At 38.9% G+C, this 12,445-nt stretch overlaps 1 protein-coding gene across 1 annotated transcript in view; it reads right to left on the reverse strand.

Moving 5' to 3' along the window:
- Positions 1–12,445, reverse strand: part of LOC103538468 (F-actin-monooxygenase MICAL2) — a 107,049-nt gene that overhangs the window by 56,821 nt on the left and 37,783 nt on the right. Inside the window, exons 3-12 of the mRNA XM_030451533.1 lie at positions 8,950–9,157; positions 8,184–8,300; positions 7,699–7,800; positions 6,722–6,877; positions 5,656–5,756; positions 3,899–4,156; positions 2,973–3,088; positions 1,660–1,786; positions 1,366–1,456; positions 1,125–1,272 (exon numbers count right to left, since the gene is read on the reverse strand). Of these exons, the coding sequence (XP_030307393.1) occupies positions 1,125–1,272; positions 1,366–1,456; positions 1,660–1,786; positions 2,973–3,088; positions 3,899–4,156; positions 5,656–5,756; positions 6,722–6,877; positions 7,699–7,800; positions 8,184–8,300; positions 8,950–9,157 (1,424 nt within the window). The remainder of the gene's footprint in view (positions 1–1,124; positions 1,273–1,365; positions 1,457–1,659; positions 1,787–2,972; positions 3,089–3,898; positions 4,157–5,655; positions 5,757–6,721; positions 6,878–7,698; positions 7,801–8,183; positions 8,301–8,949; positions 9,158–12,445) is intronic.

The raw sequence follows: 12,445 nt of genomic DNA on the forward strand, positions 1-12,445 counted from the left end.
TTTTCACTGACAGCAAAGATAACTTTGCTTTCTAGACTCTCTCCCCTCCTTACATCACAAAACCATCCATAATTCCCATCTTTATAAACTATACCAAGGCAAAAGAAGATCTTATTCTTAAAATGTCAGCTCATCCTCTAGCAAATCTGTACAAACAAGCACCCTATTTTTTGCAACTTTCCATACTTCATAAAAGAGTTCAACAATTTATTTCATTTATCCACAAAAAAGGGAGACCAACAATAATTCAATTTGTGACACATCTGTGTAAGAAGGCAAGAGAATGCACCTGCTGCATGGAGATTGGTGAGAAGACAGAAGAGTCACCCCACTGCAGACTGCATCAAGCAGGCCCAGCAATCGAGTGCCAGGGATTGGCCCATTGCCATTTTCTGACACCTGACCCTCTTGTCAGGTTCCTTAACCAAGGAACCTTACAAAGTACTCACACATAAGAAGTTGGGTCTTGCAGGGTTAGGAACCCAGAAACAGGGTCAAAAGGGAAATGCTGGCTTACAGTCGGTCCCCATAGCAGTTAATTTTCAAGGGCCAGCTTTTGTTGTGCAGCTCATGTGCAAGAGTTTTTCTGGACAGAGTGTTGTGCAAAACTACCATCTCCTGTGGCACCTCCATGGCCTAGTGTTTCCCTACACGACTGTTACAGAAACCAGTACAACACGATGAGGATGGCCCACTTAAGGCTCATCCAGGCATTTTTGTAACTCATGACAGTGCCATTATGTCTGTGGTTTTAAACATACACTAAAAACCTGTCTCCAGGGACCTAGGAATGCAATTCACCCATTCTTCAAGCCCTGCAATTTTTGTCTTAAATAGACATGTGACGCCTACAAACATGATTCTAAGTCATAAGGTTCAAAGGCTTCCTAGCCATTTGAAAGCATATATATTTCATGTTAAGTAGCATGCTAGGATGCAGAAAACACACAGCAAAACCAACCCCACCCTCCATACCCCAAACCTGGCAATGATGTGCCCTTCCTTGTGAAAAACAGCAATTGAAGTGAACTCTAAAGTATCCGCGCTGTTCTGCTCGCTCTTACAATAAACTGCTAAATGCTTAATATGTTGTACACCCAACAAGATCTACAGGTGTCACTTACATGAGGTCAGGTCTGAAGCGATGGATAATTGCACACAAGGCAAGGCCACTTTTCCAGGAGGTTGTCAGGTCTGTGACATTAACATTGCGGTAACCTTCTGTCTGTTTCTGACACCAGGTCAAAAGCTTGTTAGGTCGAACATCTGACTCTGCAATTAGTGGTGAGAAAACAATTCAATAAGCTTTTGTATGCTTAGAAGGCACCAAATATTAAGCCACAGTAAACATGAGATGTCACATACCCTGTCTTGAGAGATTCACTGATCTTCTAATGGAGCTTACTCTTTCAAGAGGACATTGTTGTAACTCATTGGTAACATATAACTGTCTCACCTACAAGTAAAAGCAATTGGCAACATACTATTAGAATTGCTTAGGGTGAAAAAAAGGAGGGTATTTCCTAGGTTAACTTTACCAACAGCTGGATCTAAATTAAGAAGTCTTCTGAAGATTTTGCTTATGCCAGACTTGTGGCCCTATTTCTCCTGGACAAAAAACTCACTGTGATTTCACAAGCAAGCCTTTCAAGTACTGACCTGGTGAGGTCGGACACAGCTTGAGTTCAAGTTAGGGTATCTTGTTCCCGGGTCAATGGTATACTGCTCAAAGTTCTTGTTAATATTTTCAGGGGTAGTCTGAGGCAAGAGTCGATAAATGCTTTCTCTTATAGAGAAAAAAAGATACAGGAGATATTGATCAAAATAAATAAAGGTCTCTTTGTTTTGTTTTTTACAGCTACCTGCATCTTATTTTGATTCTGCCAGAACAAGTGTTATGCCCCAAATGCATAATACATCAATCTCATTTCCTATCACCATTCAGTGGGAGAAGGATGCCAGACATAAAAAGGACAACAAAAAGACAGACTCAGAACTTATGCCCATATTTTCCCAAGGCAGGAAGCAATCAAGGAAAAAAAAAAAAAAAAAAAAAAGGTTACATCATTCAGTCATCTGGTTTTGCTTCAATCTCCACCCAAGGAGCAACTTCTTTACCACATAACAGCCCTAAATCCCATCATTCTGCAATTCCTATAACCACCACAGCCTTTTTTATTATGCTGTTCAATTTTCCATTTGGGACTATGCCATGTTTGAGTCATCCCACAGGCTTCTATCTTAAAACTTTTCAAAGCACTGTTCTTAGCAATGCATGACTACAACCATGATTATTTCTATTATTTACCTGCCCCTAAAACAGCCTGGGCAGCTGTAGCTGAGAAGGACATTTGCCATCATGACCAAAGTCAGCAGCTTCAGCCATCAGACCGCAGCAACACCAGGATTGCTGGTGTAATTAACAGATTTCATGCTTTGGTCAAACCAACATTACATAGAGACACAGAGAAGCTTATGATGCAGCATTATAGCAATTCTCTTTTTCCATGCATTCATCAGTCTAAATAAAGGGCATATCAAGGCTACTAGGCTAAAATGCAGAGTTAAAATCACAGATACAAACTATGAAAGCTGTCAAAGTATTAATTCAGACTTGTTGCAGAACAAATCTTTTTCTTCTTTCTCAGTTAAAAAATACAGGTGCTGAGACTGTTGGAGGACTCATGTTTTGACACAGGTATCTTTGGTTTACTTCTTTAAGAATTATATTTAATTCTAGTAATTAGTGACTTATCTCAGTGTTTTAACCCTATGTAATGCACATTGCTGGATCTCTGCAGAAGGTTAGAAAGCAACAGCCTGATGCTATTGTAAATTGTTAGCTGCCATTGCAGAAAAAAAAAAAAAAAAAAAGTATATGTCTCCTGTTGGCATTCTGTCTTCCACTGCCTTGTGCCAACACTGCAACTCTTTAAAAGGCTAAAAAAGATGGAGACAAAAGCAGCACTCACCGCTCAGCAAGGATTTCTAATGGGGGCTTTCCTTGAGCCCAGCTCCGCACCATCCATGCAGTATCAAAAGCAGCCAGGAACCCCCTTGCACAGCCAGTACCCATTGGCCAGAAGGGCTGTAAGAAACATTTGCATTGTAAATCCTTGTATTTCTTAACATCTTATTACAAAAGTAACTTGCAACGTGAATTTGGAGTCTGGAATTTCATGCTGTCCATTCATACCCATTCATTAGAAAAACCCAGCATGAGCTAAAATACAACATAGCCAACTCTTGTCTGTCCTCCAAGTCTTAGGTAATGAAAAAGACTGTTTGCCTTTTTTCTTTTTTTAACTTCGACACAAAAAACAAATTTCTTAACCTCAAAAGGTAAAGGCTGAGGGGAAAAAACAATTACTCAGTGCTCAAGAATTAAGTCAGGGAAAAAAAGGGAAAAAAGATATTTTTTTTCTCATCTCCAAATTGTGCTTTGACTGATCTTTTCAAACACTTCAGGCCAACAGCATGAGTTTAAAAAAATATACTAGTTGTGGTATGCTTTTCACTTCATAAGGAGAACATAGTAAGGCAAAGAGACTGCAATAAAAATTTGAACCAAGTTTTTCTTTGTGATGGAAGTCAGAAAACTTATGCCAGGCACCCAAGCTGAGGACACACAGCTAGCTCACAATTTTCAGACAGAAATTCAGCTTGCATAAAACAAAGCAGAATCTTAGCCAGAAACTGCCTGCCAAGCAGTACTTCAGCACATAACCTACAGCATGAAAAAAGAAAAAGGGAATAAAAAAGTCTCTTCCAAAGAAGGTACCATTGTTTCAGGACATGTAAGAAAATACAGTTTGCTTTGGAGAGTACAATGGACAGCTGAATTTAGAGAGAAACAAAGAAAAAAACACAATTACTTGGAAGCCATTCCAAGATATACCTCAAGCAAACTATCTCCCACAAGTGCCACCAGAAGCTGGTGTCTGTGCCTCTCTCTGACAAGTGCAGCATTTTCAGATGCATACATGGAAGTAAAATCAAACATTGCTACATCTGGTTGCCCGTAGTGGTTAATTGCAAAATCCAAGGAAGGCAGCTGGTAATTTGTTGCAAAGTCAGCAGCTTCTCTGGCATAGGACAGCAAATTGCTCTGGTTCACGTTTTCCCCACAGAGGAGCAACTCAGTATCAATATAGTCCTGCAAGGAGAGAAGCAGGTAGGATTAGATATTCCACCTATCCTCTCAAGACTGGAACAGTGCAGTTTCATAGCATGAGGGCAACCACACATCTTACAGCATAAAGAACCAAGTGATATTTGTCATCTCCTCCAAAAAGCTAGTAAGCAAACATAGATTATTGTACTACCCCAAACAGGAGCTCTTTATGTCAACACTGAATAAACAGTTTTATTTACAATAGAATACTACAGTGCCTCCCAGTCCCTTAGTTATGTTTACTTCCATAACTGTACTTGGCTTCATCACTGCAATCTTTTTTGCATGGGGTTTGTTGTTTTTTCTTTCCAGTGTGGTGAAGGACCCTGCCTTTACAGGTCATCCTACTTAAAGCCAGTGATTATTAATAAGGCAGTTTCTATTTACAGCTTAATCATGGCTGAGAGCCCTAATCACAGGGATGATACCTCAGAATCGCTATTAGCCCAGTTGTTTAAGACAGACTGGGCTTTTTTTTCCCCACTCAGACCTGAGTAGGTCAAGGAAACAGCTTTGACAGGGCCATGGCTACTGCTCCTGCTCTCCAAACTCCCAACAGATCTGCTGGGACTGCACCTACCCACGGACACTCCACCCTGGTGCTCAATTCCCACTTTCTCCTGACACTGCTGGGGCTGCTGCCCTGCCCTGCTCCTGCCCCAGGTAGGCATGGACACCTGCTCTCCCTTGGGAGTCCCTGGTCCCAAAAGGGCAGGAAACCGTGGCACTGAGCTAAGTGATTCCATCAGAAAGCCAAGAAGCCTTATGATAGCTCCACACAAGTACTTCCTTTGGGAAATCATACTCGACTGTTTTGGCACTCCCTTACTTTACAAGGAAAATTAACCTCTCTTGGCTTTCCAGAAAGAGAAATATAAGCGGTGCCAAAACACTTCCTAAAAGCAAAATAAGAAAAAATAAATTAAATATATCCCCACTTCTTAAAGAAGAGGGGGTGGAAAAAAGATGAAAAAAGATTTAAAAAAAAAAAAAAAGCCTCGGACTCCCAATTATATCTGAAAGTTCAGGCCATCATGTTTATAGCCTTCTTTTATCACGTTTCACCCACTTTAGAGAATTTGCAATTTAGCCTGAGGTAGGTTTTAAAACTTCCTTATTTGCCTCATAAAACTGGACATAGCTGTGCTGAGTTCACCTTTAAACAAATGAGGGTTTAATTTTCTGCTGTGATGACCACACCATGTATTTCCAAGGTGAGTCAAGATCCCATTTCAGCCAGTTTCAGAACGGACAAATTTAGGAAGTATTGCTTTCAGTTCTCTACAGAAACTTTGTGCTGACTGGAGGGAAAAACAAACAAACAAAACAGTCAGAGTAAGATCTAAGTGATTTGAACTTCATGAAGTGATCTAGTAAGTCTATAAACACCCTTTGTAACAGGCAACAACATTTATGCAGATGTTCACACTTACTCCATGCCAAGTAAATAAAACAGGGTTTTAGTCAGCATTTTTACGTACATTAATAATCACTCCTTTGTCCAGAAGACTCTGTTTTTTTGCTGTCATCACAAAATAATGAGTACTATCTTTATAGTAAACAATATTCTCTAGATCAATTCCTGAAAAGAGAAAACAGATTTGTTAGGAATAATAGTGCATTGCCTGTGTCATTTGCTAACTGATCCCCACAGGTGTCTTTCATTCTTAGGATACAGTCACTTTCCCTGCTGGGATAAAGCATTAGAGAACAAGATACTCTAAAACAAAGAAGAAAAAAAATCAAGATAAGAGATTGGCCTCAACCCACAAGAGGTTGTCTCAGCATAATTTCAAGTCATTTAGTATCCTTTTAAGGAAGAGCCAGAAGACTGCCTTAACAATCTTCTGAAGTAAAAAATGGGACCCTAGGGAATAAAGTGCTTTTCAGGTTACTAGGCCTCTGGCATCGTATCTACCAGGAACTTTGGTTTTAATAATAATAAAACCAACAATAATAATTATCTGTAAAATTAAGAATGGAATTGCTTGTACTGACTGTGTACACAACTATTCCGAAAGCCCCTTTCATACAGATGATTTCACAGTTTACATTTTAAGTACTCATAACAGATTCCTGCCTAGTTCCTCCCAGTTTATCAGATCTACACATTAAAAAGCAAGAATAAACTCCTCGCAGAAGGGCAGGGCCTTCTTCTCAGGGTTTAAGCTGTTTAGTATGGATACAAACAAAACAAATCATGTCCTAAGGGAAATATCCAGGCACTGAAAATGCTCTTCTAAATTTGTTCAACATAGCAGACATTTTTACTGTTGAGAAAAATTTAAACATGATAACAAGCTATAATGTGGCAACACCCAAGCCAAAAGAAAACCCCACTGTACCATAAATGGACACCTCCACTGGCAAGATTCTGAAAGCAACACAATTTCATCACTTGTTTTTTATTTGTTTTTTCAATCATCTGTTTTTTCAATACAGAGTATTTTAAATTATGTTAAGGGGAACAGGAAGGTGGACTGGCAAACAAAGAGTTTCTCTGCTGTCTCTTGCTTTTGGTTGTGGAAAAAATGCGGATGAACCCACCCGTTTCCTCTTTAAGGTCCTGGAAGAACTTCTGATTGAAGATGAATGCAACACCACTGATTTCTTCTACCTTGGCCTCTGCAGTCGTATTTCTGTTTATAAAATTGGCAGTGATAGCTATAGCCAGCTTTCCACGAAACTCTTTCCTCCTGAAACCTGGTAAGGAAAGAAAATAATTAAATACATGGGAAACTTCACATTGGACTTCCAGGAAGTGTCAGCTCAAGGCAGCTCAGTCTCTTTCCTACATCTAGTCCTACACTTCAGCAAACAACACACCATCAGCAGATTCTATCATTCCTCCAAAATGCTCTTAAATGCAAAGAATCTTTTTCTCTCTACTCCCAGCTGCAAAACTGGAGCTGTACTGCATAAGTCTCACTGAAAAAAAAATAGGCTAAGCAGCTAAGCAGCAGGGAAGGATCTGAAAAACAGAAACCTCTATAGCAATGCTTAGGTCTGCACAATCTAGTAATGAGGTTTTCTAAAGATATTCAAGGCTTTCCAAAGATATTCGAGGTTTAAAAATACTCAGTAGCTTAACTGTTATATTTCCAATGTAAGACTGTGTGAAGTTAATTGCTCTCTCACTCCATTGTAGCTTCCTTTTTTGACAAAAAACCCACAATCTTGCAATCACACATATCAGTTTTTCCCTCTTCGTATTTCCCTTATCCATAAGTAAATTCTGAAGTAGGACATAGCATCCTTAGAATATTTTCAGCACACTGCAGATGAATTTCCAGAGAATATATGCATTTTCTAAGAATAAATAAATGAGCAATGAATTTCTGTCTCTGTGCTTTTTGATATGGTCTTGTTGTTTCATTGGAATGGATTTAATATGACAATACCAGTTTCTGTACATAAGCAGTTTACAGTGTACCTAATATTCACTTAGATCTTGGTACTCCAATAACAATCAAGTTCTCAACCCTAAAGACCATTAATTAGGCTAAAACCAGACATTCACCTACCTTCTAATGTGTTCCTTCGGCCATCTGCACCAATAATAACATCAAATTCATACTCTGACAAAGGGTGATCCATGGGAAGAAATTCAGCCCTCCAACCTATCTCTAAAAACAAAGAATTATTAATTCTTCAGTACTACAATGGAGAAATGAATTCAGAGTCTCAATCCATCCTTAATATTTTTATTATCAAAATTTATTTTTGCAAGGAGATACTAAAAAGCTACACCAGGCTCCTAACAAAAACGCAAATGCATGTCAGAAAACACCTTAACTTCTCAGACTGGGTCAAGTTTTAAGAATTATCAGTGTTCTGTCACAATGACACATCACAAATATGCCTGCATAAAGCAAACCTAGTTTAATAAGAAGGGCAAAGGACTCCCATTTTCTTTAAACAGTATTCAACTGCCTCGAATCATCTCAGACATAAAGCATGTCATAAAAAGAAGCTACTGTGTACAGAACTAGATTCTGATAAACAATACTTTGGTTTTCTTGATCTTCAGGAGGTTCCAGGACTTTCACAAATTCTAGATTGACATGGATTTCAACTCCCAGTATGAGTGCAACTTTGACGAGGATAAGCTGAAGTTGTCGAATACCTGTAGACAGAAAAAGGCAAAAGTTTATTTAACAAGTCAGTAGCATATCAGCCAACTGACATCCATTGTTAAATACAAACATGCAGCATTATTGTTTCCTACATGTAAAGAATGCAAATATACCAACTATCACAGGATGTTGTTCTCTTCCATCTTAGTTTTCTCTTGCAGAGCAATGTTGTAGGTAATAAAATTAATTTCAATTAGTTTCTCAGGATACTTTTTTTAGAGTTCTCTTCCTTAATTATATTAAAATGATGTGCTAACCAATATGGTGACCATTTTAGAACTGAAAATTTGACAGCATATTTCTCTGTAAAATATCCCACTTTTGCATATTTTTTCATTAGATTAGGGCTTGTGTCTACATTCAATATACTAGAATGGATATAAATTCTTCTTCCTTTATGATAAAAATCTATTGTTAACAAATATAGAACAACAAAAAAGCTGCTCCACAAGACTGTCATGTGCTCAATTGCCATTTTGGTTAAATGAAACCATTTTTTCCCCCTCTGTGTGTGTGTGTGGTAGCACTTGCACATTTTTAAGGCAGATGCACTTTCTGCCAATCAAGAAAGCCTGCATTAATCTTCTGACCTTGGTTCACCTCTTATCTGAACAATGCCCATGCCTTCCATATACTTACTGATGTGGTCAATAGATCCTGCACAGAATTTTCCATAAAATTTCTTTGCTCCCAGTCCCCGGAGGTCGTGGATTGTAAATGGCCAGAGATGCAACACATTGTTTCTTGAAAAAGTATCCCGCTTTTCCACAACAACAACTTTGGCTCCCAGGAAGGCAAGTTCTATGGCAGTCCGCAAGCCACATGGGCCACCTCCAACAATTAAACACTAGCAGAGAAAATAAGCAAGACTTACTTAGGGTTTTGTATTGACTTCCACATAGTTTTCTAACTTACTCCACTGGTATGACTTCATATTCAACTGTACTTATACTACTGAGAGTGTATTACATCATTATTTAAACCCATAACCATTTAAATTTTGTTCACATCATGTTCAGTCAATTTATACACGAGGCTATACTGTGCTTCATGAAGACATAAAAGGATCTGATAAAAACACCAAACAGAATAAATAGCAAAAGCCAAACACTTTGAGCATATACTTAGACATTTCTAAAACTCACATTTAGTGTTTAAGAAGTGCTTGTACTAAACAGGATTACAGATCCATAAAAGGGAGGTGAAAGGAAATAAGTGGTCTTGGTGCAGGCTTTTTTGTTTCTGCTTTAAAGAAGACATTAGTGTACCTTTGCTAGACTTGTTAGACAAATCTATGATAAAGTAGTGTTACAGTAGGAGTTACTCTCTCTTTCAAGTAAGGGTGTATCCTGAATAGAACAGCCCCAGTTCACCTACTGCTGTAAAGGAGGCACACCAAGAGAAAGCAGCAACCTTGTCCTGCTTCTCCAGAGCCAGGGAACTCTGCTTGCATTTTCATGACCGATTACTAAAAACTGATTAGAAACAGTTTTATAGCTGGAGAACAGTGTTGTTCCACATACCCCTGCATCACCCCCAGACCTCCCAAACCCCATACCATCAGTTCAAGCACTGGGCTTGGGCAGGGAGGGAAGAGGAGGGCCAGAGTGGAAGGGAAAGCTCTGGCTGTGAGGCCAAGCTGTGCTGTGCTGCAGATCCAAACCCATTATCTCACACGCCAGACATGCTCCTGTGTCCCACACACATAGCCAGACAGTGATTACAGTTTCAAAGCAAGCAAGGACTGTATCTGGAGGCTAGCTGGATAGGAGTCTGGTTCCCATTACATTTCAATTTCATAAAATAGAGTCATTTATTTATTTTGGTTTGTTCGTCATTTGTTTTCAAATTTAACAACTTAAGCAAAAATTATCTGGAGCTGACTTTTGTCCATGACTTTTTTCAAACTCAATCATAAAAGAGCAAAATTTTTTTAAAAATTAATAAATAATTCAAATAAATCCCCACTGAAAGAAAAGCTGCTGTGAGGTGCTTTTGCTCTAGGCAAGTGTTTTGTTAACTAGAGGTATTAAATAAGCTAGGTTGTTGCATTAGCCACTTGGCTTTCTTCCTCCTAAAAGAACATATTTAATTCATAATTTCACAAGAACACTCCTCACTGCTTGCTAAATATTAAGAAAACATCAGCAGATGTAATTATATAAAGGAAGAAAATGGAGTGCAGATGTTCTCCTGACCAAAGAGGATCACTGGTGGAGTCTGGGTCAGCTCTTTACTGCACATGGTTGTCGTGATTAACATGGGAACTCTGAGCTCTGTCAACTAAATGATCACCTTCACAGCAACACAATTTTCCAGTAATGTTTAGCAAGAAGTTAGAAACATTTTACCAATAAAGAACATGCATGGTTTGATAAGGTGGAGTTGTTTTTTTGGCTAACAACATTATATATAAATAAATGCAACTTTTTGAAAAACAGTCCTTTGAGATTTAGTCACAGTGGATCTTGCCAAGTAATAAAACCCACACAGAAAACACTTAGTTCCTTCTGAAGCTCTGCAGCACAGTATGTTAAAATTTTAAGGAGGATTCTGCCCTCTCCCTTCCTTCTATCACTACTGACAAAATAGCTGCCTTCAGAAACTGTGAAAAATGGTTGTGTATTTACTGTCATCCATGGTTACCTACCATAAGCATATTTATCTGTGTCTCAGAACTATTTTTGCTTTTGCTGGTGCAGACCTTACCCTTGCATTCTGACCTTTCTTTTGAAACTGCTGCGGTTGAAACCAGCACAAGACCCTTGCAAAGGTAATTCCTACTATGTTTGTATCTTTACTAAATAAGGAATAGGAACATACCACTGTCCTGTCCCTCTCCTCCCCGACTCTGCTTGCAAACAAAGTCAGAGGAGAAATCTTCCTGTGGTCAGCCTAGAACAAACTTCAAATGGCTATTTTCACCTCCTGTTACCTTAGCCTCCTGGCTCATCAGGGGCTGCTTTTGAAATAAACTTGTAATTTCATGCAGATTGTGACAACTGACATCACATCAGGAAGTCTTGAACAATCAAGACTCTTGGATCAAAAAATCCTTAAATCTAACAAACAGGGTTGGACAACTGCCACCAGTTTCTTGACATCAGCATCACCGTTCACAGCTCAAATGTCTTTTAATGGTGCCAGACCATCTCCTAAAAAGGTAAAGGCCAACTTGACTTTTCAAAGTATCTGCTGTAAATTAATCAAAGTAACAGCTGCCGAAAAGAACTGTCAAAGAGCTTTTGTATACTACTTGTTCAGGGTGGAAATGAAGGGAGAGACTTGTATAGGTTACACAGAGTGAGAACATGACTGAAGAATCAGTATCAAACTGGATGTTATATTCTGGTTTACTACCAACAGTATTATATGCTAGTGCAAGATAACAATACCAAGAGAAAGAAGCTTCTCTCAGTAAAAACCTTAAAGTATAAAAGGATGATCTGCCTGCAGATTTATGTAAACACTTCCTGTCATTAAATTTCATACACTACCCAAAACCAGCATCTGTGTTATAAGACAGGAGCAGGCAGAAGAACAATAAATGAGGAGGAAGAAGACACAGTTACCCGTTTATGTGGGAGACTAAAGCATGTGATTTTGAAATGCCAAATTTCTTCCTTTATGAAAACAATCTTGCACATATTTAATCCAAAGACCTTATAAATGCTTAAAATACTGAGCAAGTGTCCTCTAGAAGAGCATACCCATACACTGAGGAAGGGAGCCATGACAAAAACTCTGACCTGGAGTTCCCAGCCAAGGGGAGAACATCCGGGTGCCATGAGTGCCCTGAAGGCACCCAGAGGGAGTCTGGTGCCCCTCAGGCACACCTGAGCTCCACCACCAGGACCAGAGAAACTCATGCACGTTTAATTTTCTGCACCAAACTCCAGCTATGCAGTAACTGTCCATACTGAACACATTGCCCACTAATTCCTTCAAGTAATGGTCACAAGTACTTCTCAGGAGACTCTAACGTGAGCAAAACTTACCTACTCTTGCAAAAACCCTGGATATAAATTATGCTAATTACTGATTACAATAAATGCAACAATGAAAATTTTACTCTTACAATATAAATTATCATGAGTTGATGGACATACCAGTTTGATTATGCTCCCGTGAGAGC

The sequence above is a fragment of the Calypte anna genome, chromosome 5, assembly GCF_003957555.1.
Source record: "Calypte anna isolate BGI_N300 chromosome 5, bCalAnn1_v1.p, whole genome shotgun sequence".
Lineage (NCBI taxonomy): Eukaryota > Metazoa > Chordata > Aves > Apodiformes > Trochilidae > Calypte > Calypte anna.